Below are 22,452 nucleotides of genomic sequence, written 5' to 3'. Positions count from 1 at the left end.
TCAAGAGGAACCCCTGAGCATTGCTGGTTATGTGTGGCTTGTCTTAGTGAGGGGTCTTTCAGAAAAGCTGCTGATTTTGTTCCTTGCTCTCAGACCCCTTTATTTGTTTTGTTCGTTTGTTTTTGTTTTTGGGTCACACCTGGCAGCACTGAGGGGCTACTCCTAGCTCTACACTCAGAAATTGCCCCCAGCAGGCTTGGGGACCATATGGGTTGCCAGGATTCAAACCACCATCCATCTGCATGCAAGGCAAACACCTTACATCCATACTATCTCTTCGGCCCCTCAGACCCCTTTATTAACATGCTATCTCTCCGGCCCCTCAGACTCCTTTATTAACATCTGAGCTAGATGGAGCCAGAGAGATAGCACAGTGGTAAGACGTTTGTCTTGCACGCGACCAACACAGGATGGACGTTTGTTTGAATCCTAGCATCCTATATGGTCTCCCAAGCCTGCCAAGAACGACTTCTGAGTGCAAAGCTAGGAGTAAACCTGAGTGCCACCGGGTGTGACACCCCCCCCCATATCTAAGGTGTCCAAAGAGACAGCACAGCAGGTAAGCTTTTAGACTTGCTCACAGCAGACCCAGATTCCATTCTTTGAGCACATATGATCCCCCCAAGCACTGCCAGGCAATTGTGATTCCTGAGGTCAGTCCCATAGATCTCAAAACAAAACAAAACAAAACAAGGTGCAGAGTGAGGATACAAGGATTTAGGTACCAACTTGCACACAGTCAACATCCATTCAGATCCTGGCACCTCACTGTGGTGAGTGATTCCTGGCCACAAGCCAGAAGAAAGTCCTGAACACTGCTGAGTGTGAGCCCAAAACAAACAAAAAATAAAAAAAAAAAATCTGTGAGACACCATGAACACTACTTAGTGAACTGTGCATAAACTTTCCTGGGACAAAATCTGAATTTAAAATGACAAGTTTGATTTAGTTTAGTTTTTTGTTTGTTTGTTTGTTTGTTTGTTTGTTTTGTTTTTGTTTTTGGGCCACACCTGGTGTTGCTCAGGTTACTCCTGGCTGTCTGCTCAGAAATAGCTCCTGGCAGGCACGGGGAACCATATGGGACACCGGGATTCGAACCAATCACCTTTGATCCTGGATCGGCTGCTTGCAAGGCAAACGCTGCTGTGCTATCTCTCCGGGCCCTGATTTGGTTTAGTTTTGGGGTTACACCTGGTGATGCTCAGGGCTTACTCCTGCTCAGGAAACCATATGGGGTTCAATCCCAACTGGCCATATTCAAGGCATTTGCCCTTCCTCCTGAACTATCTCTCTGGCCCCCAAGGTGCAAGCCTTGTTGTAAATTGGGAATGAAACATGTATCTGTTTACTGAATGCTTCCATGTAACAGGCACTAGGGTGGGTGGGTCCTGATAAGCTATTTCTTGTGCTGAGAAGGTGTCAGACCTTAGAACACATGCTCATTTGCTGTCAGGGTTCGGGTGGGGGGTACATCCATCTCTGATGCCCCTTCCTTTGAGCCCTCCCTTTAACTTAGGCTGCCTACTTCAGGCCTTAGTTCATGTCCCCAATACAAGATGCCTGTAGCAACCTGCAGGGCCTGTGTCCTAGCTCACTTTTCCTCTCTCCATTCCACTTCCATGGAAATCAGTCTAGGTGACTTTAGAGAACATCAACTAGAAGAACTTCTGGGTCAACTTCCCAAATGAACAACTTCTGGGTCAATTTCCCAAAGTCCCTTGTTCTTAGATGACAAGGAAGTGACCTCAGGGCTCAGTGGACCCAAGTGTTCAGGGGTAGTTCTGGGCAGTTCCTTGTGGTCCATCTAGTGCTCCATCCTCACTTTGTGTATTACAGGAATCGCTCCCTGTGCTGCTCCTTCAAGGGGTCACTGGTCCCATGATATCTCCAGAGATGGACACTAGAGATGCTACCTCTTCACACTAAGTCCTACTGTTCCTTTTCTCTGTGGATACCAGGAACTTTCACCTGATCTTCCCTGGATGCCCCTACCTTGGCCTCCAGAGGCTCTTGTGCCTTTACTCACTGCTCCCTTGTGTCCTTTCTTATAAATGATCAGAACTCTCAGGACCCCAGGGTTGGGCCTCAGTGTCCAGAGCCACTGGATATTGGGACTGTGCTGCGATTCTTTTCCTCCATCCCTCTGGGTTCCGATCGTGTGGCTGGAGCAGGGATCAGAGGAAGCATAGGCTAGGCTGATGGCATATAGGAGTCCTGGCTCCATCCTGCTCTACATGGTCCTCCAAGAACAGAGTTGGGAGTGTTCTCTGGCATTGCTGAGGCAGGACCTTCCCCAAGAAGAAATGAGAAAGGAGTTCTATCCCGAACGAATAAAACTGAGGCCAGAGGGGCCAAAGCAGTGGTGCAGAGGTAGGGCGCTGACCGAGGACGGACCAGGGTTCGATCCCCAGTGTCCCATATGGTCCTCCAAGCCAGGAACAATTTCTGAGCGCATAGCCAGGAATAACCCCTGAGAGTCACTGGATGTGGCCCCCCAAAAAGAAAAACCAGAAAAAGAACTGAGGCCAGGTAAGGCAGTTCTAGCACTTTGTTTGTTTTCCCTCAGGTATTTTTGTGTGTGTGGTGGTGGTGGTGGGGTTACTGCTGGGGGCGAGGCCTGGAGCAACTCAGGGATCGGTTCTGGCAGGCAGATCAAACCCAGGGCCTCCCAGCAACCAGGTAGCTCTGACCCTCTACCTGCTTTCAGACCAGCTTCAAGGTCACTTCAGGGTTAGACTATCCAGGTTAGTCATCAACCCAGATACCAGAGTCGGGTCTAAGCAATTCTCCCTCCTGACCTGCATGACTGGTAACCTAGTGCAGGTCAGCACCTCAATCCTGGGGGTTGAGGCCCACGAACACCTCATTCTCTGTGTCTGGCCAGAGGCCCCACACTTCTTCAGCCCACTGCATCCTTTCCAGAAAAAAATCATTCAGCACCCCCACCCCAAATCTACCTGCTTGAAGGTGTTTTTTTTTGGGAGGGGGGCACACCTGACAACACTCAGGCTCTTACTCCTGGTTCTGTGCTCAGAAATCTCTCCTGAGTGTGCTTGAGGGACCATGTCAGTCAGCTGCATGCAAGGGAAATGTCTTCCCTACTGTGCTATCACTCAGGCCACTACCTATTTTAAGTGCCTCCAGAAGAGACAACAGTGGGTAGGGCACTTGCTTTGAACCAATGGGGATTTGAGGGAAGGAAAGGGAGAAGAGAGGAGGGAGAGAGGAGGAGGGAGGGAAGAGAAAGGAGAGAAGAGAGAGAAAGGAGGAGGGAGGAGAGAGGAAGGAGAAGGGAGGCAAGGGACTTGGGGTACGATTCCTAGCATCCCTGAGCATAAAGCCAGAAGTAAGCCCTAAGCACTACCAGATTTGGCTGATAAATGAGAAGATAAATCCAGGCACCAGTACCCTTTGCTCATTCTTCTTTTTCTTTTCTTTCTTTTTTTTTGATGGTGGGCGGTGTTGCTCACCAAACACCCAGAGATGCTCAGAAGTTACTACTGGCTCTGTACTCAGGAATCCTTCTGGCTTCTGGGGGACTCTAGGGACCATATGAGATTGAACCCGGGTTGGTCGTGTGCAAGGCAAATGCCTTCCCCACTGTGCTCATTCCACACCCACCTTTGCTCATTCTTATTTGCATGGTTTTGTTTCTTCCCATCTCTTGCTCCCTCCTGACTGGCTAATTGCTTTGTGACTCCATTTTCTTTCCTTTTGTTTTTGGACCTCACCCTCACTCAGCAAAGTTCAGGTTAATTCCTGACTTTGCACTCAGGAACTAATCCTAGCAGTGCTTGGGGGACCCTGTGGGATGCCAGAGGGCTGGCTACATACAAGGCAATAATTTTCTCTATTGCTCTATTGCTCTGTCCCCATGTGAATTCACTTTTTTTTTTTAACCTGGGAAATACAATGGTGGGGCCCAAGAAGATAAAAAAAAAAAAAAAAAAAGGGACCAGAGTACCTGCTGTGAAAGCAAGAGATCCTGAGTTTGATGCCCAAGATTGCCTGGTTCCTTGAGTACCCCAACCCACTTATGCACTATCGGGGAGGGGGGCCCAACCCAAGAAGAAACAGAATGGAATGGGATGGTAATTCTATGCACAGATGTTCAGGGGGAGCCTGGATTGTGGGAAAGCACTCAGGGTGACTCCTGACTCTCACTGGGTGACCCAAGAGCAGAGTTGAAGAGCCCTGGACTCACCCACAATGTTCCAGTTTTTTTGGGGGGTCTTTTTGGGCTAATACACAATGGTGCTCAGGGGTTACTCTGGGCTCTGTACCCTGGGATGCTGAGAATTGAACCCAGGTCCGTCCTGGGTCAGCCGCATGCCAGACAAATGCCTTACCGTTGTGCTATTGAACCAGCCCCTGTATTCTCTTCCTTTTTTTTTTTTTTGTATTCTACTTCTTTTTTATTTTATTTTATTTTATTTTTTGTTTTTCTTTTCTTTTCTTCTTCTTCTTATTTATTTATTTTTTTTTTTTGGTTTTTGGGCCACACCCGTTTGACGCTCAGGGGTTACTCCTGGCTATGCGCTCAGAAATCGGCCCTGGCTTGGAGGGACCATATGGGATGCCGGGGGATCCGTCCTACGCTAGCGCTTGCAAGGCAGACAACTTACCTCTAGCGGCAGCTGGGGTGAAATCACACTGGGCAGTACTCAGGGGCACTTCTGCTCTGCACTCAGAAACTGCTCCTATTGAGGCTCTGGGCCCTCTATGTCGGGGATTGAATCCAGGTCAGTCACACACCTCGGCTCCATTTTATTTTTTATTTTCTCCCCCCTTTTTTGGGGGGTCACACCTGGCCATACTTAGGGCTCTGCACTCAAAAATCATTCCTGGTAGGCTCGGGGGACCCTAGGGGATGCAGGGGATCGAACCCTGGTTAGCCTTATGCAAGGCAAACACCCTCCCCACATGCTAAAGTTCTGGCCCTATCCAGTTGCTATTTGAGCCCACAGGAGGCCTACAGACACAGGAGTAATGCTAAGAAGCCTGAGGGAGAATCGAGCTGTAAAAGGCAAGTTTTTCTGAGGACAGGGGAAAAAAGGAGGGTGCAAAGAGGAGGTAGGCAGCTCCCTGTCCCTACCTTGGCTTCTTTCCACCCTGCTCCCCATCCCAACCCCTATCTTTGCCATGACCCACCAGACTCTGCCTGTGGCCTCCATTTGGCTGGGGCGAAGTTGGGGACAAACTCTGAAGCTGCACTGTGCCTGGCAGACAGCTGTGCCCCACCTGGGTTGCCTCACTCGGGTGTAGACCAGACCAGACCAGACCATGGCGCTGGGGTAAAGCTACAGAAAGGGCCAGGATTAAGGAAGGATTGAAGTGAGGAAGTGAGTCAGCCTGCGTGCTCATGTCTTAGGAGTTTTGAGCCACCTGTGTCCCCAAACCCCACTGTAGCCCTACTGGCCTGGGCCATGCGTGCTAAAGGTGCCCTACTCCTGGATTTGTTTTGCACAGGACACAGCTGGATGGAGAAGTGACTGCAGAGAGTGGTTAAAGGGACCAGGAGAGGCGCATGTCCAGCGGTTGCCTTACCACTGCTTTTCTGCAACAACAGACATGCTTTTCTGCTGGCAACCTGTACCCGGTGGCTGATGGAGGGGCTTGCTCACAAGCCAGAGACAGCAGAGCAGCCCTCCACGGAAATGGAGGTGGCCCTTATCTGTCCTGCTCCCTCTGGAGAGCGCCAAAATGCTCACACTGCTTCTGCAGGTCTTTATCAGCCCCCTCACTAGGCCTCCTGGTCACCTCCACACTAGTAGATATTCAGGGTTCTCCGCACTGTGCCCGCCCCTCAGGGGTGTGGGAAGAACTTAAGGGGAGACAGTAGCTCCAGGCAACACATGGGGCTTGCACCCCTCCTGGTCCCTTCAGCCTCGATCTGCATATCCTCAAAACCCTTTCCTGCCTGCTCACTCTATTCCTGCCTGTCTGGCTCCCCCCTTCCCGGGCTGATCCACCTGGTAATGATTTCCTAAGAGTCTCGCCTGTCTCTATGGGGACAGCTCCTGCTCCTGTCTCCATGGCAACCCTTCCTGTTGCCATGGTGACACTGAAGTGATTATTTGGAGACCCTTAAATAAATCACTCACGGTGGGATATGCTTCAAGCACTTGGCTCCAGCTCTTGTGTTTGGAGCCAGGAAGGGGCCCAGCCAGAGGCAGGAGTGGAAGTGGGAGGGGTCTGGGGGCGGCCGTGGCCCTGGACTTCCCGGCAAAGGCAGCGAAGGTAGGGAGACTTACTGGCAGTACAGGGATAGAGGGGCATCGTGCAGTCCCCAAGCTGTGGGGGAGGGCATGGCAGGGAGGACAGGGTCCGAGTCAGCTGCTGTAGAAAGTTCAGGAGCTATGAGGGAAATGACCCACATTCATACACAGAAAATACCAAGAGGCTGAATCAACTGTTTTTATTTTTTAGTTTGTTTGTGGTGTTACGCTCAACTGTGCTCAGGCTGGGGTGAGGGGAACCCTATGGAGTATTGGAGAGGGAACCTGGGGTGACCTCATGCAAGGCACTAATGGCCACAGTTGGGGTTTGTGCATGAGACCATATCTTTGGCCCCACTAATGGGCTAACGGTGAGTGCAACCACCCAATACTGCTTTACTTCTAGAACCTTCTACAGTGCTTGGCATGGCTGAACAGAGTTCATCCAGAACCTGATCTGACCAGGGAGCCCTTGCTGCTGGTTCAGCAGACACCAGGAACCCTCCCTGTGTATAGGTGAGCCATGGGGCTAGGCTGTATTGATTGGTAGTGGGGACAGGACAGTGCCTGCATGTGCTCAAACTTCATGAGGAAGAAATTTCCCCTCTGGTGAACCGTGGTGGAAAAAGTGTAGGCTAACACCCAGGAAAAGGAATCAAGAGCAAGTCAGGCTCAATCAGACAAGTCCAGCCTGGGCTGAAAAAGGAGCCATGCTATGTATGCCTTAGACACATGCACTGGACCTTCCACAACTTTGTCTGCTAGAACCCTGACCAGACAGGAAGGCTGTGACCGAGTCAGCTGTTATTCCTTTGTATAAAATAAGCTGAGGGAGAGTAAAAGGCACTAATTCCCAGGCCAGAAAGAAGTGTTGGCTAACAGAGGCAGAATTTTCAAGTTTTATTTCTTCCCCAGAGGTCCGAAGCAAATTCCAATCTCTCCCAAGGAGCCCAAGTCTAGGACAACCAGGGGCTCTGGTATGCACAGGGAAGCCTCACAAACCAACCTCCCTCCAGGCAGCCTTAGAGCTTGGTGGCATGTCACTAAAAATGATGTTTATCTCTTTAACCATCCAAACCAGCCTTCCACTCAATGGCGAATTCACATCTCTTTGGTTTGGACCATTGACAAACGTGGCTGGATACAGAGAGAAAAACTTGGGAGCTGGGGAGGAGGGACCAACAGGGCCTGATCTGAGGGCATCTGGCCTCCAGTGTCTCTAAGGATCCCCAAAACCCAGCAAGAGACCAATGTTCCCGGGAGTGTGCCCCTTGCTGCTTGCCAATGACAAACCACCAGGGTCCTCCCACTCCTCTTAAAACCCTAGCAGAGGTGGCCATAACCAAGAGCCATAAATAAGGCCCCTGCCCTATTCTGCCACAAGGGCCCTTTGACTGCTCATGGGATATCCCACCCTGTGCAGACCCCCTCCTGCCATTTGGCCTCACTGGTCAATCTGGAGACATTGGACATAAACCTAGCCAGCTTAGGGGCAGATAGGTATGGACAGACCCTGCCTGTCTTGTTTTCTAAAACAAAACACTTTAGAAACACTCGCTCTGACCCCTCCAGAGGGAGCCAATAAATATATCAGTCAATCACCAACCAATATCCACACCATGGCACAAAGCACTGGGCATCCTGGCTGGGGAATGTCAGCCAGGATAGGGCCTGGCTCTTGGGGAATTGTGTGGTCCCACTGAAAGCAAGTGGGAAGGATGAAGGACAGAAGGCAGCTAGGCAGTACCCCCCCAGTCCAGACCGGTTTCTAGAACAGATAAGGCTTGTTTATCCAGCACATGAGACCCGGTGGCTGCTCCACTCTGGGTCCCCTTTCCAGATGGAGAAGAGGCCATGGTGGAGGCCAGACTACGTGACCAGGGGGATGTGGAACTCGTTGGTGTCGAAGATCAGGGGTCTCCGGGGAGGATTGGGGTCCCTGTTGGCTTTGTGGAGCAGCTTGAAGAGTCCAGTCCCAATGTTCATGGGGATTCCCATGATAATGCACTCAGAGACTCCTGGGACAAAACAGAGAGGTCACAGGTCAGAGGCCCAGTCTCCCTAGCACCCTAGCTGCTGACCGAGGTTAGTGTCCAGCGTTGAGCCAGAACTGCTGGCCACCAACTCCCAGCAAGGCAGCCTCGTGTCAAGGCCCAATTTGTGGGACTCAGCAGACTGGCTTATCTCTACATAGATCCTAAATGACATCCCAGGAGCCCTGAGTTTGCCACAAGCACTTCCTTCAAGTGGGGCTAGAAGCAAAGAAGGTAGCAGATGTGGCTGGGCAGACACCGAGTTGGCTGAGAGAACATGAGGAGGCTGCAGAGCGAGGGTGGGAGGTAGGAACAGGTCATGGGGGTGTTCAGGGCACCACTCGCCTTGCGTCCATTGCCCAGCAGAACCTACTTGGCTTTTAGCCTCCCTGTAACTCAACTGTCTTGATCTCACACACATGTGTAAGTTCTCTTTCCCCCAGTGCAACCACAGCCCCCATCAAGGATGGAGGGTTCATGTTCAGAGCTAAAATAGGGGTGTGCTGCTCTGGCCGCCAATCTGCAAAGGCACACCGGAGTAGGAGATAAAGCAGCCAGGGGTGAGCAAGGAGGCAGAGGACACTGAGGTGGGGGAAGACCTTCGGTTCACTAGGGGCTACCTGGGGGATGGTCTGGGGTCATATATGCAGCAGCTTTCATGGGACAGAGCTGTGCCTCCTGTCCTTCCCCCCCCCCCCACACTTTCAACTACTCAACCTCCTGGAACCCACCACACACGGAGTCCTTCTGGCCGAAGTAGGCGGCGTCAAAGAGATGGTCAGCCGTCTTCTCGAAGGACGCCAGCATGAGCACGCTCTCCTTCATCTTGGCCAACCCAAAACGCGTGATGCCCAGAACTTCACCCTGTGGCACAGCCCAGGACATTTAGGAAAAAAACTTAAGGCACAAGGGCACTAACAGAACCCAGCACATCCCCTTAACATTGCGATTCCAGCAGAGGCCACGCTGCCAAAAACAAAGCATCCCCCGGACATGGTGGAAGAGATCCCACCACCTTCCAAGGAGGATGCTGGCCACATGGCCAGGGCACTATTATGAGGGTGATTCTGGGCAAGAGACCTATGGCTACATAGCCACAGGAGAACAAGGAGGGTGCCTGCCTGGCAGACAGGTGTCCTGGTGTGGTCACAAGTATCCTGGTGTGACCAGGAGGAATTCCTGAGCATAGAGCCCCAAACATTGCTATGAATAAGCCCCCCACCCCAAAATAAAACTAAAACCCAGGGGCCAGAGTGATAGCACAACAGGGAGGGTGTTTGCCTTGCATGTGGCCAACCCAGGTTTTGATCCCAGGGTTCCCTGCGCACTGTTAGGAGTTTGAGTGCAAAGTCAGGAATAACTCCTCAGCGCTGCCAGATATGGCCCCCAAACAAAAACCCAGTAATCTCTGGGCTCCTATTCCCGAGGGCTTTGGGCTTTGCTTGAGAGCCAACATCCTAAAAGACCCAGGGACACCATGCTGTGGCCAATGTTCAAGTTGGGCTTGGGCTCGGTGGGAGGCGCCACCTTGTAGGTCATGAGGTCTGAGAGCAGCATGACATGGCGGCGGTCAATGCTCATGCCGTGGTTAACCATCGTGTACTGGATCTCGTTGATGATGGTGGTGCGGGCAGCCTCAATGCCCAGAGTTTTCTCCACCTGCAGAGACATGTATGAGTATAGGGCTAGGGATGTGAAGGATGGACTGGGGGCAGGACAGGGGTCACACCTCATAAGTGTTGTTAGACGTGGTCCGTGTGCCTTTGATGCCATGGGTAGCCATAACGGCACGTAGGTTGTCCCCTTCCACCAGGAGCTTGTACTTCTCCTTCCCACTCTGTTCGTCGATGTGGATGACAGCCCGGGACACCTCAGGGATGCCCTGCACCACCACCTGGGCAGAGACAAAGCAGCTCAGACACCCAAAGAAACTGGATGGGCAAGTGGGACACAGGTCCGAGGGGGTGAAGGACCCACAAGGGAAGAGGCAACCCCGGCCCTCCATTCTTTCCCTCCCTCCTGGCAGGGAACCTTGGGGAGATCTTCCTTCAGGAACTGCAGCACGTAGTACATGGAGCTCTTGCTGTTCTCCCGGGGGGTGATGCACACCACAGCCTCCCCGTGCACGGCTACGTCACCCGGCTTCACACGCAGTTTGGACATGCATATGGAATAACGCACTGTCTCTGCATTCACCTGCCAGAATGTGGGGCTTATGACCATCAGGAAGGACAGACTGCGCTTTCCCTGCTCCCTGCATGGCAGACAGCCCCCATGCTGGAGATACTCATACACGCTGGGTTCCCCACACCTCATTCCTAAACCATTTTCTGCCCTCCCCTGTGGAACCTCACACTCAGTTTGTGGCCACTCACACAGGCTCTGAGGGAGCAGGAGAGCAGGATGCCCGGACAGCATTCTGCTCATCACAGCCCAACTAGTGGTGCTAAGTCCCCAAGGAAAGAGCCACATGGGAAGAGGTCCATGACCAGCTTGGAGGAAAGACCACTCGGGAGGGGAGAGAGGCCACAGGGAGCTGGTGGACACAGGCATCCTGCAGACATAGGAGAAGGGGCTCGTGGATTTGCAGAGGGTGAAATGGATCTCAGTTCCCCTAGAGGCATTAGCAAGGGGCAGGAAGTCACTGGGTTCACGTCTTAGCTTCTGCATGAGCTCTGTTTAGGGTGAATTCTCCATCCAGGGATGAAAGCCACCATCATCTACCTCAGACTATTTTCTGAGCAGGCCGGGCATTGTACTAAGGGGCCCTATGGTCCTTCTAGACCCAATTCTTTTTTCTTTTTTTTTGGGGGGGGCACACCCGTTGATGCTCAGGGGTTACTCCTGGCTAATCACTCAGAAATCGCTCAGAAATGGCTTGGAGGGACCATATGGGACGCCGGGGGATCGAACCGCGGTCCATCCTAGTCTAGCACTTGCAAGGCAGATGTCTTACCTCTAGTGCCACCACTCACGCCCCCAATTCTTTTTTTTTTTTTAACATTTGAGTCACACCCAGTGGTGTTCAGTGTTTACTTTTGGCTCTGCGCTAAGGAATAACTCCTGGTAGGCTCGGGAGGGACTTTATGGGATGCCGGAGACTGAATCAGTGGCCATGTGCAAGGCCTCCCTGTTGTACTATCACTTCAGCTCCATAGACCCAATTCTTGCACAGAACTGTCACAGTGAACAGGCAGGGTGAACTGTACAGAATTATGAGTTTCCTGTGACAATATGGCTGTGAATGTCTGTGTTGGGATCAGGCTAAAGAGAAACTGTGAAGGCAGAACAGGTGCCCTTCGATGGAAGACAAAGCCCTGCTGGGCTGGGTCTACCTGGCTTCCTGTCTACCATGCCTTGGTTGACTCACCTCCAATCTTAGCAGCCTGATCCGCTCCAGGGACAGCTTGACAAGGATGAAACAGTCGTCAGGGAGAAAGACCTCCTCAATGTACTCGGAGATCTGCAGCAAAGAGACTAGAGGTTAATTGTCTCCCCCCAAAACAGTACACACTGTGCCTCTCACCTCTCTGTAGTGCTGGGGATTGGACCTGGGGCCTTGCACACATTTGCTACCTCTTCCCAGCTTTCCCTGGGCTTTACTTGGCACTCTGTATTTTTTCGTTTTGGGAGGGAGAGAGATGGCAGCATTCAGGGCTTACTCCTGGCTCTGTATTCAGGAATCCTTCCTGGTAGTATTCAGGGGACAATATGGGGTACTGGGAATCAACAACCTTCAACCTTGGTTTGGCCCTGTGCAAGGCAAGTAGGCAAGTACTTTAAGCACTGGATTATCTCTAATATGGAGAGAGAGAGAGAGAGAGAGAGAGAGAGAGAGAGAGAGAGAGAGAGAGAGAGAGAGAGAGAGAGAGAGAGAGAGAGAGAGAGAGAGAGAAAGAGTGTGTGTGGTGTGTGTGTGTGTGGTGTGTGTGTGGTGTGTGGTTGGGGTGTGTGTGTGTGTGTGTGTGTGTGTGTGTGCGTGTGCGTGCGTGCGTGCCGGGGCTGGAGAGATAGCATGAGGCATGGAGGTAAGGCATTTGCCTTTCATGCAGAAGGACGGTGGTTCGAATCCTGGCATCCCATATGGTCCCCCAAGCCTGCCAGGAGCGATTTCTGAGCATAGAGCCAGAGTAACCCCTGAGCGCTGCCGGGTGTGACCCAAAAAACAAAACCAAAACCAAAATAAATAAATAAATAAATAAGCCTGCCATGTTCTAAAGCAATAAACAACAGAGAGGGTACTGGCCTTGTACGTAGCCAACATGGGTTTGCCCCCCACCCCTGACATCCCATATGGTCCTTTGAGCTCCACTAGAAGTGATCTCTGAGCACAGAGCCAGGAGTCAGCCCTGAGCACTGCTAGATGTAGCCCCCCGCCCCCCCAAAAAAAGGGCCCGGAGAGATAGCACAGCGGTGTTTGCCTTGCAAGCAGCTAATCCAGCACCAAAGGTGGTTGGTTCGAATCCCGGCGTCCCATATGGTCCCCCGTGCCTGCCAGGAGCTATTTCTGAGCAGACAGCCAGGAGTAACCCTTGAGCACTGCCGGGTGCGGCCCAAAAACCAAAAACCAAAAAAAAAAAACCCAAAAAAACAAAAAACAAACTAAAATACATCTGCTTGTTAAAGGGGAGAGGGTGAAGTATACACATCTCAGTTTAGATGCATCTAATCTCCAAGTCAAAGAGGATCCCATTTTGGTTTCCTTTTCATCTTTGATTTTTGGGTCACACTTGGCAGTGCTTAGTAAGTTAGTCCTGGCTCTGTGCTCAGAGATTACTTCTGGCAGTGCTCAGGGGACCCTATGGGAAGCCGGGGATTGAACTCCAGTCAGCCCCCTGCAGGACAAATGCCCTTTGTTCTGTCTTGTCCCTCTGTTCTCCCCTTCTGGCCTTTGAAAGAAGGGGAGGTGAGATGAATCCACTGATATGGGGTGTGTGTACCTACTTCCCATCACTCACCTCGCCGAGGAGGGTTTTCTCGATCCTGCCCTTCACCAGGCGAGCATAGTCGGCATCGTCGTCCTTATCCAACTGGGCTGTGATGATGGGTGTGCTGGGGGCCATGAGAGATGGTCATGACACACGCTCTGTCTAGGGCTGGGCTTCCCCAATCTTACGCTCTACCGAATAACAACGACCTGGGAAATGCTTCCCTGCTGGGGACTCTACCGAAGTGTTCTTTTCTTTGTTGTTGTTTTTGGGGAGCTACAGTTAGTGGTGCTCAGAGATGACCCCTGATGGAGCTTGAATGACCTTACAGGGTTGTCGGAGATGGAATCCATATCGTCTGGTGCGAGGCTAGTGTCCTCCCTAATGGACCATGTGGCCACAGTAATTTTCTTTCTTTTCTGGCCAAAATGGCACAGCCTGGGATCTAGGCCACTTGGTAGACATACCGAGTGGAGACTAAGGGACATGGCAGATGACCATGACCCATTTCTTGGTTATCTTGGTTGCTCTCTGTGGCCCTGGTTTTAAAGAGCCGCTGCCTCATTTCTTACTGCACTCAACCATTGCTCACTTGTTTCTCTGAGTGGGTTTGGGGGCATCTGAGCCCAGGACCATACACACATGGCTGTCGGCTCTCAAACATTTTGCCTTGGTACTTGCTAGTACTGGTATACTCGGCTGCTGAGCAGTGGATGTTGCAGGATGTTCCCCAGGGCCCGGGGAAGCCCTGAGAGAGTTGACATGCCTGGCTGGGCAAGGCAGACTGTGATGGGATTGAATTTACAGCGTTTCATCTGCCAGTGAGCTGTACTATACCTGGGCCCACCATTTATTTTCATTTCATTTAATTTTTTTCTGTTTTTTTTTTTTTTTTTTTTTTTTTTTTGCCATACCTGGTGGTGGTACTCAGTGGTCATTCCTGGCTCTGCACTGAGTAATCACTCCTGATGGTGCTTGGGGGACCATATGGGATGCTGAGGATCAAGCCTGGGTTGGCCGCATGCAAAGCAAATGCCCTCCCCACTGTACTCTCACTCCAGTCCCAACTGCCTTCTATTTTATCCCTTGGTTTTTGGACCACACCTGGCTGCACTCAGGGGTTACTCCTGGCTCTGTGCTCAGGAATCACTCCTGACAGGCTCGGGGACCATATGGGATGCCAGGAATTGAACCCAGGTCCATCCTGGATCAGCAGCATGCAAGGCAAATGCCCTACCGCTGTGCTATTTCTCCAGAATCAACTGCCATTTATTTATTTATTTATTTATTTATTTACTTATTTATTTATTTATTTATTTATTTATTGGTTTTTCGGCCACACCCGTTTGATGCTCAGGGGTTACTCCTGGCTAAGCACTCAGAAATTACCCCTGGCTTGGGGGGACCATATGGGACGCCGGGGGATCGAACCGCGATCCTTCCTTGGCTAGCGCCTGCAAGGCAGACACCTTACCTCTAGCGCCACCTCACCGGTCCCTACTTTTAAAAGATAAACAGGCGTCCCAGCTGGGTAGTGCGGGGATGGGGCATACCTGATGGCCTTAGATGCGTTGATGATCTCCTTGATCCGGGGGACCCCCAGAGTGATGTTCATGGAGGCCACGCCAGCGAAGTGGAAGGTCTTCAGGGTCATCTGGGTGCCTGGCTCACCAATGCTCTGTGCACACAGGGCCCCCACAGCTGAGCCAGGCTCCATCTGGGCCCTAGAAGGAGACATGGAACAAGGGAAAGCTTGTTTGTGACTACTGCTGGGGGCCATGCCAGGACCTGGCACCTTGTGAGTCACATTCGGCAGTGCTCAGGGCTGACTCCTGACTCTATGCTCAGGATTCCTCCTGATGGAACTCTATGGTGTGTCAGAGATTGAACCTGGGTTGGCTGCTTACAAGGCCAGCACTTCCTGCTGTGCTAATATTCCGGCCCCAGATGCTGGAAGTTTTCAGAAAAGGCACAGGGACCCAAGAGGCTGTCCACGGCTCCAGGCAGGGGTATGGAGTCCCCCTGGTCTGCCTGGTCCACAACCTGACAGACATGGCTAGTCCCAGGGCCCCCAACCCTTGGCTGAGAAAGGCTCCCTGGCTGGCCCTGGTGGCAGAATTAGCATTCTTTTTTCTATTTTTGGTTTTTGGATCACACCCAGCAATACTCAAGGGTTACTCCTGCTCTATGCTCAGAAATCATTCCTGGCAGACAAAGGGGACTGTATGGGATTCCAGGATTCGAACCACTGTCCTTCTGCATGCAAGGCAAATGCCTTACCTCCATGCTATCTCTCTGGCCCCAGAATTAGCATTCTTACCTCATGTACTTGTCTCTACAAGTCTCCAGAAACTTCTCTATTTGGGTAGGGGTGATTCGGTCCAGCTGGTAGAGGACGCGGGGCTGGAGGGAACAAAGCCAGGGTTGTGAGGGCAGCATCATGTCAGGCTGGACTGGCAGCAGCTGAAGGGCCCAGGCCCAGGACTAGCCTCTGCCTCTTACCTCCGTGGTGCCATTATCATTGATGCCATACTTGTCTCTGGTCTTCTTGATCTTCTCAGAAACCCCCTTAATGAAGCTCTTGATCTCCTGCAAGAGGACATGTGATGGCTGGGTAGGCTGCTCCTCCCTCATGATGTGGGCAAGACTCGGGTCAGAAATGTCTAAAACACTTTTAGATTGGTTCTTTTTTTTCTTTTCTTGGTCACACCTGGCAGTGCTCAGGGGTTACTTCTAGCTCTATGCTGAGAAATCACTCCTGGCAGGCTCGGGGGACCATATGGGATGCCGGGATTGGAACCACCGTCTTTCTGCATGCAAGGCTAACGTCTTACCTCCATGCTATCTCTCCAGCCCCTAGGCTGTTTCATTTTTGTTTGTTTGTTTTGGGGCCATGTACAATGTGGCTCAGGGCTTACTCCTGGCTCTGTGTGCTTAGGAATCACTCCTGGCAGGCTTAGAGGGACCATATGGGATGCCAGAAATTAAACCTGGGTCAGTTGTGTGCAAGGCCAATGCCCAACCCAAACTTGGTTCATTTTGAGGGGTTTCTTTTGCTACTTCTTTTTTGTTTGTATGCTCAGTTGTTTGTATACTCCTGGCTCTGTGCTCAGAAGTCATTCCTGATGGTACTTGGGGGACCCTATGGGATGCTGGTAATAAATCTGGTCACCCACGTGCAAGGCAAATGCCTTCCCCGCTATGCCATTAATGCTCTAGCCCCTTCTGGTGTTCTATTTATTTATTTATTTTTGGTTTTTGAGCTACACCTGGCAGCGCTCAGGGGTTACTCCTGATTGAAGCCTGATTGGCAAATACTTTCTACCCACTGTGCTATCGCCTCAGCCCTTTTCTAGTTTCTTTGTTTGTTTGTTTTTTGGGTCACACCTGCTCTGGCTGGATTGACTCCTTAATCCATATACAATCCCCTCCCCCCCTTTTTTATTTTTGGGTCACACCCAGTGATGCTCAGGGGTTACTTCTGGCTCTATGGTCAGAAATTGCTCCTGGCACAGGGGACCATATGGGATGCTGTGATTGAAATCACCATCCATCCTGGATCAGTTGTGTGCAAGGCAAAGGCCTACTGCTGTGCTATCTCTCTGGCCCCTCCCCTTTTGGTATTTTAAATATGAAAAGGAAAATCATAGGTCTGCATAACTGAAAACAACCAATTAATGTTCTGTTTGCAACAGCTTTTGTTTTGTTTGTTTCTGGGCCATACCTGGGGCTGTGCTCAGGGCTGACTCCTGGTTCTGTGCTCAGGAATCACTCCTGGTGGGGCTCTGGGGACCCTATGGGCTGCTACAGATCACAAAGCTGGGAATGTTCCCTATTAACAGAGCTAGCTGTCTAGCCCTGAACTAAGACCTTGTAGTTTTATGAGGCCACATGAAATGGTATTCAGTGTTTAATGCTGGCTCTATGCTCAGTGGCATCTTTTATGGGTGGAGGCTCAAAATGGGTTTGGCCAGATGCAAGGCAGTGCCTTGACCCCTGTACAAAGCTCGCTGGCCTTCCTGAAACATTGTTTTACCAGCTCCATGTCATTTTTGTTAGTGTTTGTTTTGGAGCCACACCCAACAGCTCTCAAAGGTTATGCCGGTTCTAAGCTCAGAAATCACTCCTGGGAGGCTAGTGGGAACAATATGGGAAGCCTTGGAGATTGAACCTGGATCAGCCATGTGCAAGGCAAATGCCCTTCCTGCTGTTCTAATGCTCCAGTCCTCATGTTTCTCTCTTCATCTGTGAAAGGCCCAAAGGGACCAATCCCTTCCTGCACTGACTTGGACTCTTTAAGCTGTACACCAAGGAAACGATCACAGATTTCTGGAGGACTCTCTCCTTTTGAGCATAATGAATGGGACCAGGATAAAGCTGCCATGAGGCCAGTGAAATGAAACCAAACCAAAGATAAACCAAGGAGGGCCTGACCTGCTCTCCTGGTAACTAATGGTGCCTGAAAAGGACGAGAGGGAGAAATAAAAAACAAACAGCAGGGGAACAACAGCACAAGTAAAACCACTGAAACCTACAATAAATTGAAAACTGCCTTCCTTCATGAGGGCCCATAGGAAGAGAGACAATAAGATCCCATCTATGGGATCCAGGGATTTGGCTTGAGAGGCAGAGCACAAGGGAGGCCCTGGGCCCTGCTTCCAGCAGCTGGTGGCTCCTGCAAGAAGGTCCCACCAGGCTGGGCCCTTCCAATGTAGCCAGGAGGAACAGGCCCTCTTCCATAGTGCATCATAGGTCTTGCACTCACCACTTTCCTTTGGAGGAGAAAAATGTGGACGTGGGGCCAGAGAGATAGCATGGAGGTAAGGTATTTGCCTTTCATGCAGAAGGTCATCAGTTCGAATCCCGGTGTCCCATATGGTCCCCCGTGCCTGCCAGGAGCAATTTCTGAGCATGGAGCCAGGAGTAACCCTTAAGCACTGCCGGGTGTGACCCAAAAACCACACACACACACACACACACACACAAAAAGAAAAATGTGGATGCAAGACCAACCGTGCTATGAGGTCTTCCTGTGGGCTGGGGAGAGTCTGACTGTGGAGCCAGGAGGCCCTTACTGGTCCCACCTCTCACTCACCTGCAGAAAGCTGTCCTGGCAGCACAGGAACTCGCTCTTGCTCATGATGGACTCAGTGGTCAGTGTCAGCTCGTTCTTGCTGAGTGCAGGCTCATTCCTGCATGGAAACACTGCCTGGACAGGCAAGAGGAACAGATGTGAGGCAGGAAAAGACTGGTCCTCCATGGGAAGTTTTGGGATGGGACTTTTTCCCCCACAACCCTCCCCCAAATTATTTTTGGGTTTTGGTTCACACCCAGCTAATGCTCAAGGATTGCTCCTGACTCGGTGCTTCGGGATCTTGGCAGGGTTTGGGAGAACCACATAGGTTGTCGTAAACCGAACCCAGGTCAGCTGTGTGCAAGGCTAGTACCTTCCCTGCTGTACTATCTCTATGGTTCTATTTTAACTGTGAAGATAGAAACAGGATAAACAGATCTTTGTCTTCTATAGAGATGTCTGGACAAATCAGGGGTTCTGCTCCAATTATTACTCTACCCTGAATTTGAATTCAAGAGATACTTTTTGGGGAACCAGAATGAGAGCACAATGGGTAGGGTGTTTGTTTGCCTTGCACGCAGTTGACCTGAGTTCAATCTCCAACATCCCATATGGTCTCCCGAATCTGCCAGGAGTCATTTCTGAGTGCATGAGCCAGGAGTAACCAGAGTGCTGCTGGCAAAAATTTTAATTAAAAAATAAAAATGGGGTTGGAGAAATAGCCCAGTGGTAAGGTATTTGCCTTGCATGTGGCCAACACAGGACAAATCCAGGCATCCCATATGGTCCCCAGAGCCTGCCAGGAGTGACTGCTGAGCACAGAGACAGTAGTAACTCCTAAATGCTGCCGGATGTAACCCAAAAACAAACAAACAAACAAAATATATATTCTTTGAAGGGTTGGTTTGCTTTTGGGCCCCGCCTGATTTATTCCTGGCTCTATTCTCAGGGATTACTCCTAGTGATACATGGAGGTCTATATGGCGTATCAGGGGTTGAACCAACCAGGTTGGCTGGATATAAGGCGAAAACCCACTCTGCTGTCTTGTCTCTCCAGTGTATCCTATCTCCTCAACCCTAAGCACATGGGATTTTCATAAAGTTCATTTCTTTGGGATTGGGGTCTGGGCCACATCCAGCTATGCTTCATGATCATTCCTGCCTCTGTGCTCCAGGATCACTCCTGGTTCTGTGTTCAGGTATTACTCCTGGCGCGACTCCCATGACAATATGTGGTGCCAGGAATCAAATCTGGATTGTTTGTGCCAGACAAGTTCCTTCCCCACTGTCTTACATCTCCAGCCATTCCCTATTGCTTTAATACTTGCGTGTAACCCTTATGTTCACAGGGAGGCTTTGATGGGGTTATTTGATGGCTCATCTACACTGGCCCAGTTTGAGCTGGGCAAATCTTCCTAACCAGAAGCTGCTGGGTCAAGAGGACCCTGAATTCCCCATTTAAAGAGATCTGCAGGCAGGAGTAATAGCACAGCTGTAGGATAGTTGCCTTACATACTGCTGACCCACAATTCGATCCCCGGCATCCCATATGGTCCCTCGAGCCTGCCAGGAGCTATTTCTGAGGACAGAGTCAGGAGTAAACCTTGAGGGCAGCCAGGTGTGGCTCCCCCCCAAAAAAAAACCCCAAAATAAATAAATAAATAAATAAATAAATAAATAAATAAATAAATAAATAGAGATCAGGGACCTGGGAGAAAACTCTGAAAGCTAGAGTCAGTACTGCTGTGCATGATGGAAGTCTGGGTCTGATCCCAGTAGCTGCACAATTCCCTGAGCACTGAACTGGGAGCAGCTGGTATGGCTACAAAGCCCAAAATCCGTGAAGTGTTTCTGAACCATATCCCTGAGGGCTGCTCGAAATCAACATCCCTATCAGGAATGAGAACTGAAAATGCATCTTGGAGCCTTTCTCTTAAAGCCTTTCCAGAAGACAGGGAACAGAAGTCACCTTCCTCTGTGGGTATTTGGTTTCTACCAGTACACAAAGTGGGACTGGGCTAAGGCATAAGTGGGCAGGTGTGCCCGGAGTACGGGATGGGGTTAATGCCACAACAGGAACCTGCAAACACCCCCTCCCCACAGATATTGGCCCTTTAATTACTCTGATGTTGTCCAGAACCCTGCGGAACTCCAGTGGCTCGTCTTTGCCTTCCATGGCAGCTGGGTCTAGGCCATCACCCCCGTAAATGAACTGGATAATGTCCCCCGTGGAGCTGCGGACGGTCAGATCATACTGCGAGCAAAGGTCTTCCAGAGACTTGACGAGCCTTCGCTAAGGGGACACACAGAGAAAACACAGTCAGCTGCTCCGGTCACATGCACCTAGAGTGTGTCACCACTTGAAGTTCCAAGGACATGAAGCATTTTAGTTGGGTCAAAACCACTGTGTTCTTTTTTGTTTGTTTGTTTTGGGCCACACCCGTTGACGCTCAGGGGTTACTCCTGGCTATGCGCTCAGAAATTGCTCCTGGCTTGGGGGGAGCATATGGGACGCCAGAGGATCGAATCATGATTCATCCTAGGCTAGTTCTTGCAAGGCAGATGCTTTACCTCTAGTGCCACCGCTCTGGCCCCCAAGCCACTGTGTTCTAAATCCCTTCATGAGGCCAGAGTGAGAGCACAGTGGGGAGGACATTTGCTTAGCATTTGGCCAATATGGGCTTGATCCTGGCATGCCATAGGGTCCCCTGAGCCTGCCAGGAATGATTCCTGAATTCAGAGTTAGGAGTGAGCCCTGAGTGCCATTGGTGTGAACCAAAAACAAAAACAAAACAATTGAATCACTTCAAATAAGGCCCAAGACAGGCTCAAATAAGGTCCAAAACAGGCAAACACTTAATTGGCCAACATGGTACCAGCCAGATAAAGCTCGAAGTATGGCAAGTCAGGGATATGAACTCCTGTCCCTCTCAGAGGACTCTGAGGGTTGGCTGTTTTGCCCACCACGTCCCAGTCTTTTCTCCCCAAGGTTATACAAAATAGTGTCAGTTTTGCAGTTCTAAACACAACTTCATTCTGGACTCGTTTCCTTAAAGAGGTATCACAGAGGGTTAAGCACAGACTCTTGTGTTAGGCCAGAGTGCTGTCCCGAGCAGCAGGCAGTGACTTCACTCTCAACACTAAGGGATGTCCACACAGTAGTGCCAATCCACAGAGCCCATGGGCTCAGTGCAACGGCCCGCATCTTTCCCCTCACCTGCATGTACCCAGTTTCGGCCGTCTTCACAGCCGTGTCCACCAGCCCTTCTCGGCCAGCCATTGTGTGGAAGAAGAACTCGGTTGGGGTCAGGCCAGAGTAAAAGCTATTGGCCACAAATCCTTTGGCAGCTGGGAGCTAAGGAGAGACAAAGCGGGGAGAAAATAAAGAAAAATCAATGACCCCAAAGGTACAAAGCCATGACTCCAGTTTCCAAACCCTGCCCTGGCACTGAGCCCAACACCTCCCCTGAGTCTGAGGCTCAGACATGACACTCTCACACTCTCATCAAGGGGAACTTCACACACCCAACAACTTGCCTGAGAAAGAGGAGGTAAGGACACAGACAGAGCAGATACTAATGCCCAGGGCAGGCAAGCAGGCAAAGCCCTCAGGCACCAGCATGGAAAGGAGCCTGCCTAACTCTTGAATAAGGCCTGACACCTTCCCCATGGACCAGACCACACCTTGCTGTTAAGAGCACCAACAACATCTGGGATGTGTGATGGGGGTTTGTACAGGCTCGGAAGTTAAGACTAAGATGATGGTATATGCCAGATCAGTCAACTGCACACCCTAAAGGGTAACACGATACCAGGCATGACGCAGCTCATTAGCTGTGCAGGAGAAAAAACGAGGGAAAAATACTATAGAAAATGGCATTGTAGGGGCCGGGCAGTGGCGCTAGAGGTAAGGTGCCTGCCTTGCCTGCGCTAGCCTAGGACGGACTGCGGTTCGATCCCCTGGCGTCCCATATGGTCCCCCAAGCCAGGAGACTTCTGAGCGCATAGCCAGGAGTAACCCCTGAGCGTCACCGGGTGTGGCCCAAAAACAAAACAAAACAAAAACAAAAACAAAAAACAGAAAATGGCATTGCAAGTGCAAATGGTGCATGGTTTGAGTGGGGCTTAGCAAATGATCCAGACTAAAGAAAAGAGAAAAGTCAATCTCTTGGCTTCTTTTTTTTTTTTTTGGTTTTTGG

General features: G+C 50.9%; 1 protein-coding gene across 1 annotated transcript in view; it reads right to left on the bottom strand.

Moving 5' to 3' along the window:
• Positions 1–7,273: 7,273 nt before the first annotated feature.
• The window catches only part of POLR3A (RNA polymerase III subunit A), a 33,444-nt gene continuing 18,265 nt past the window's right edge, over positions 7,274–22,452 (bottom strand). Inside the window, exons 19-31 of the mRNA XM_049789607.1 lie at positions 21,471–21,608; positions 20,376–20,546; positions 18,275–18,388; positions 15,682–15,768; positions 15,500–15,582; positions 14,733–14,903; positions 13,210–13,303; positions 11,622–11,714; positions 10,283–10,447; positions 9,981–10,145; positions 9,779–9,910; positions 8,983–9,115; positions 7,274–8,236 (exon numbers count right to left, since the gene is read on the bottom strand). Coding sequence (XP_049645564.1) covers positions 8,088–8,236; positions 8,983–9,115; positions 9,779–9,910; positions 9,981–10,145; positions 10,283–10,447; positions 11,622–11,714; positions 13,210–13,303; positions 14,733–14,903; positions 15,500–15,582; positions 15,682–15,768; positions 18,275–18,388; positions 20,376–20,546; positions 21,471–21,608 — 1,695 coding nt within the window. The 3' untranslated portion in view covers positions 7,274–8,087. The remainder of the gene's footprint in view (positions 8,237–8,982; positions 9,116–9,778; positions 9,911–9,980; positions 10,146–10,282; positions 10,448–11,621; positions 11,715–13,209; positions 13,304–14,732; positions 14,904–15,499; positions 15,583–15,681; positions 15,769–18,274; positions 18,389–20,375; positions 20,547–21,470; positions 21,609–22,452) is intronic.

Source organism: Suncus etruscus, chromosome 15 (assembly GCF_024139225.1).
Source record: "Suncus etruscus isolate mSunEtr1 chromosome 15, mSunEtr1.pri.cur, whole genome shotgun sequence".
NCBI classification, from domain to species: Eukaryota; Metazoa; Chordata; class Mammalia; order Eulipotyphla; family Soricidae; genus Suncus; species Suncus etruscus.
The sequence above is the reverse complement of the archived record's forward strand: the minus strand, read 5'-3'. Positions and strand labels throughout refer to the sequence as shown.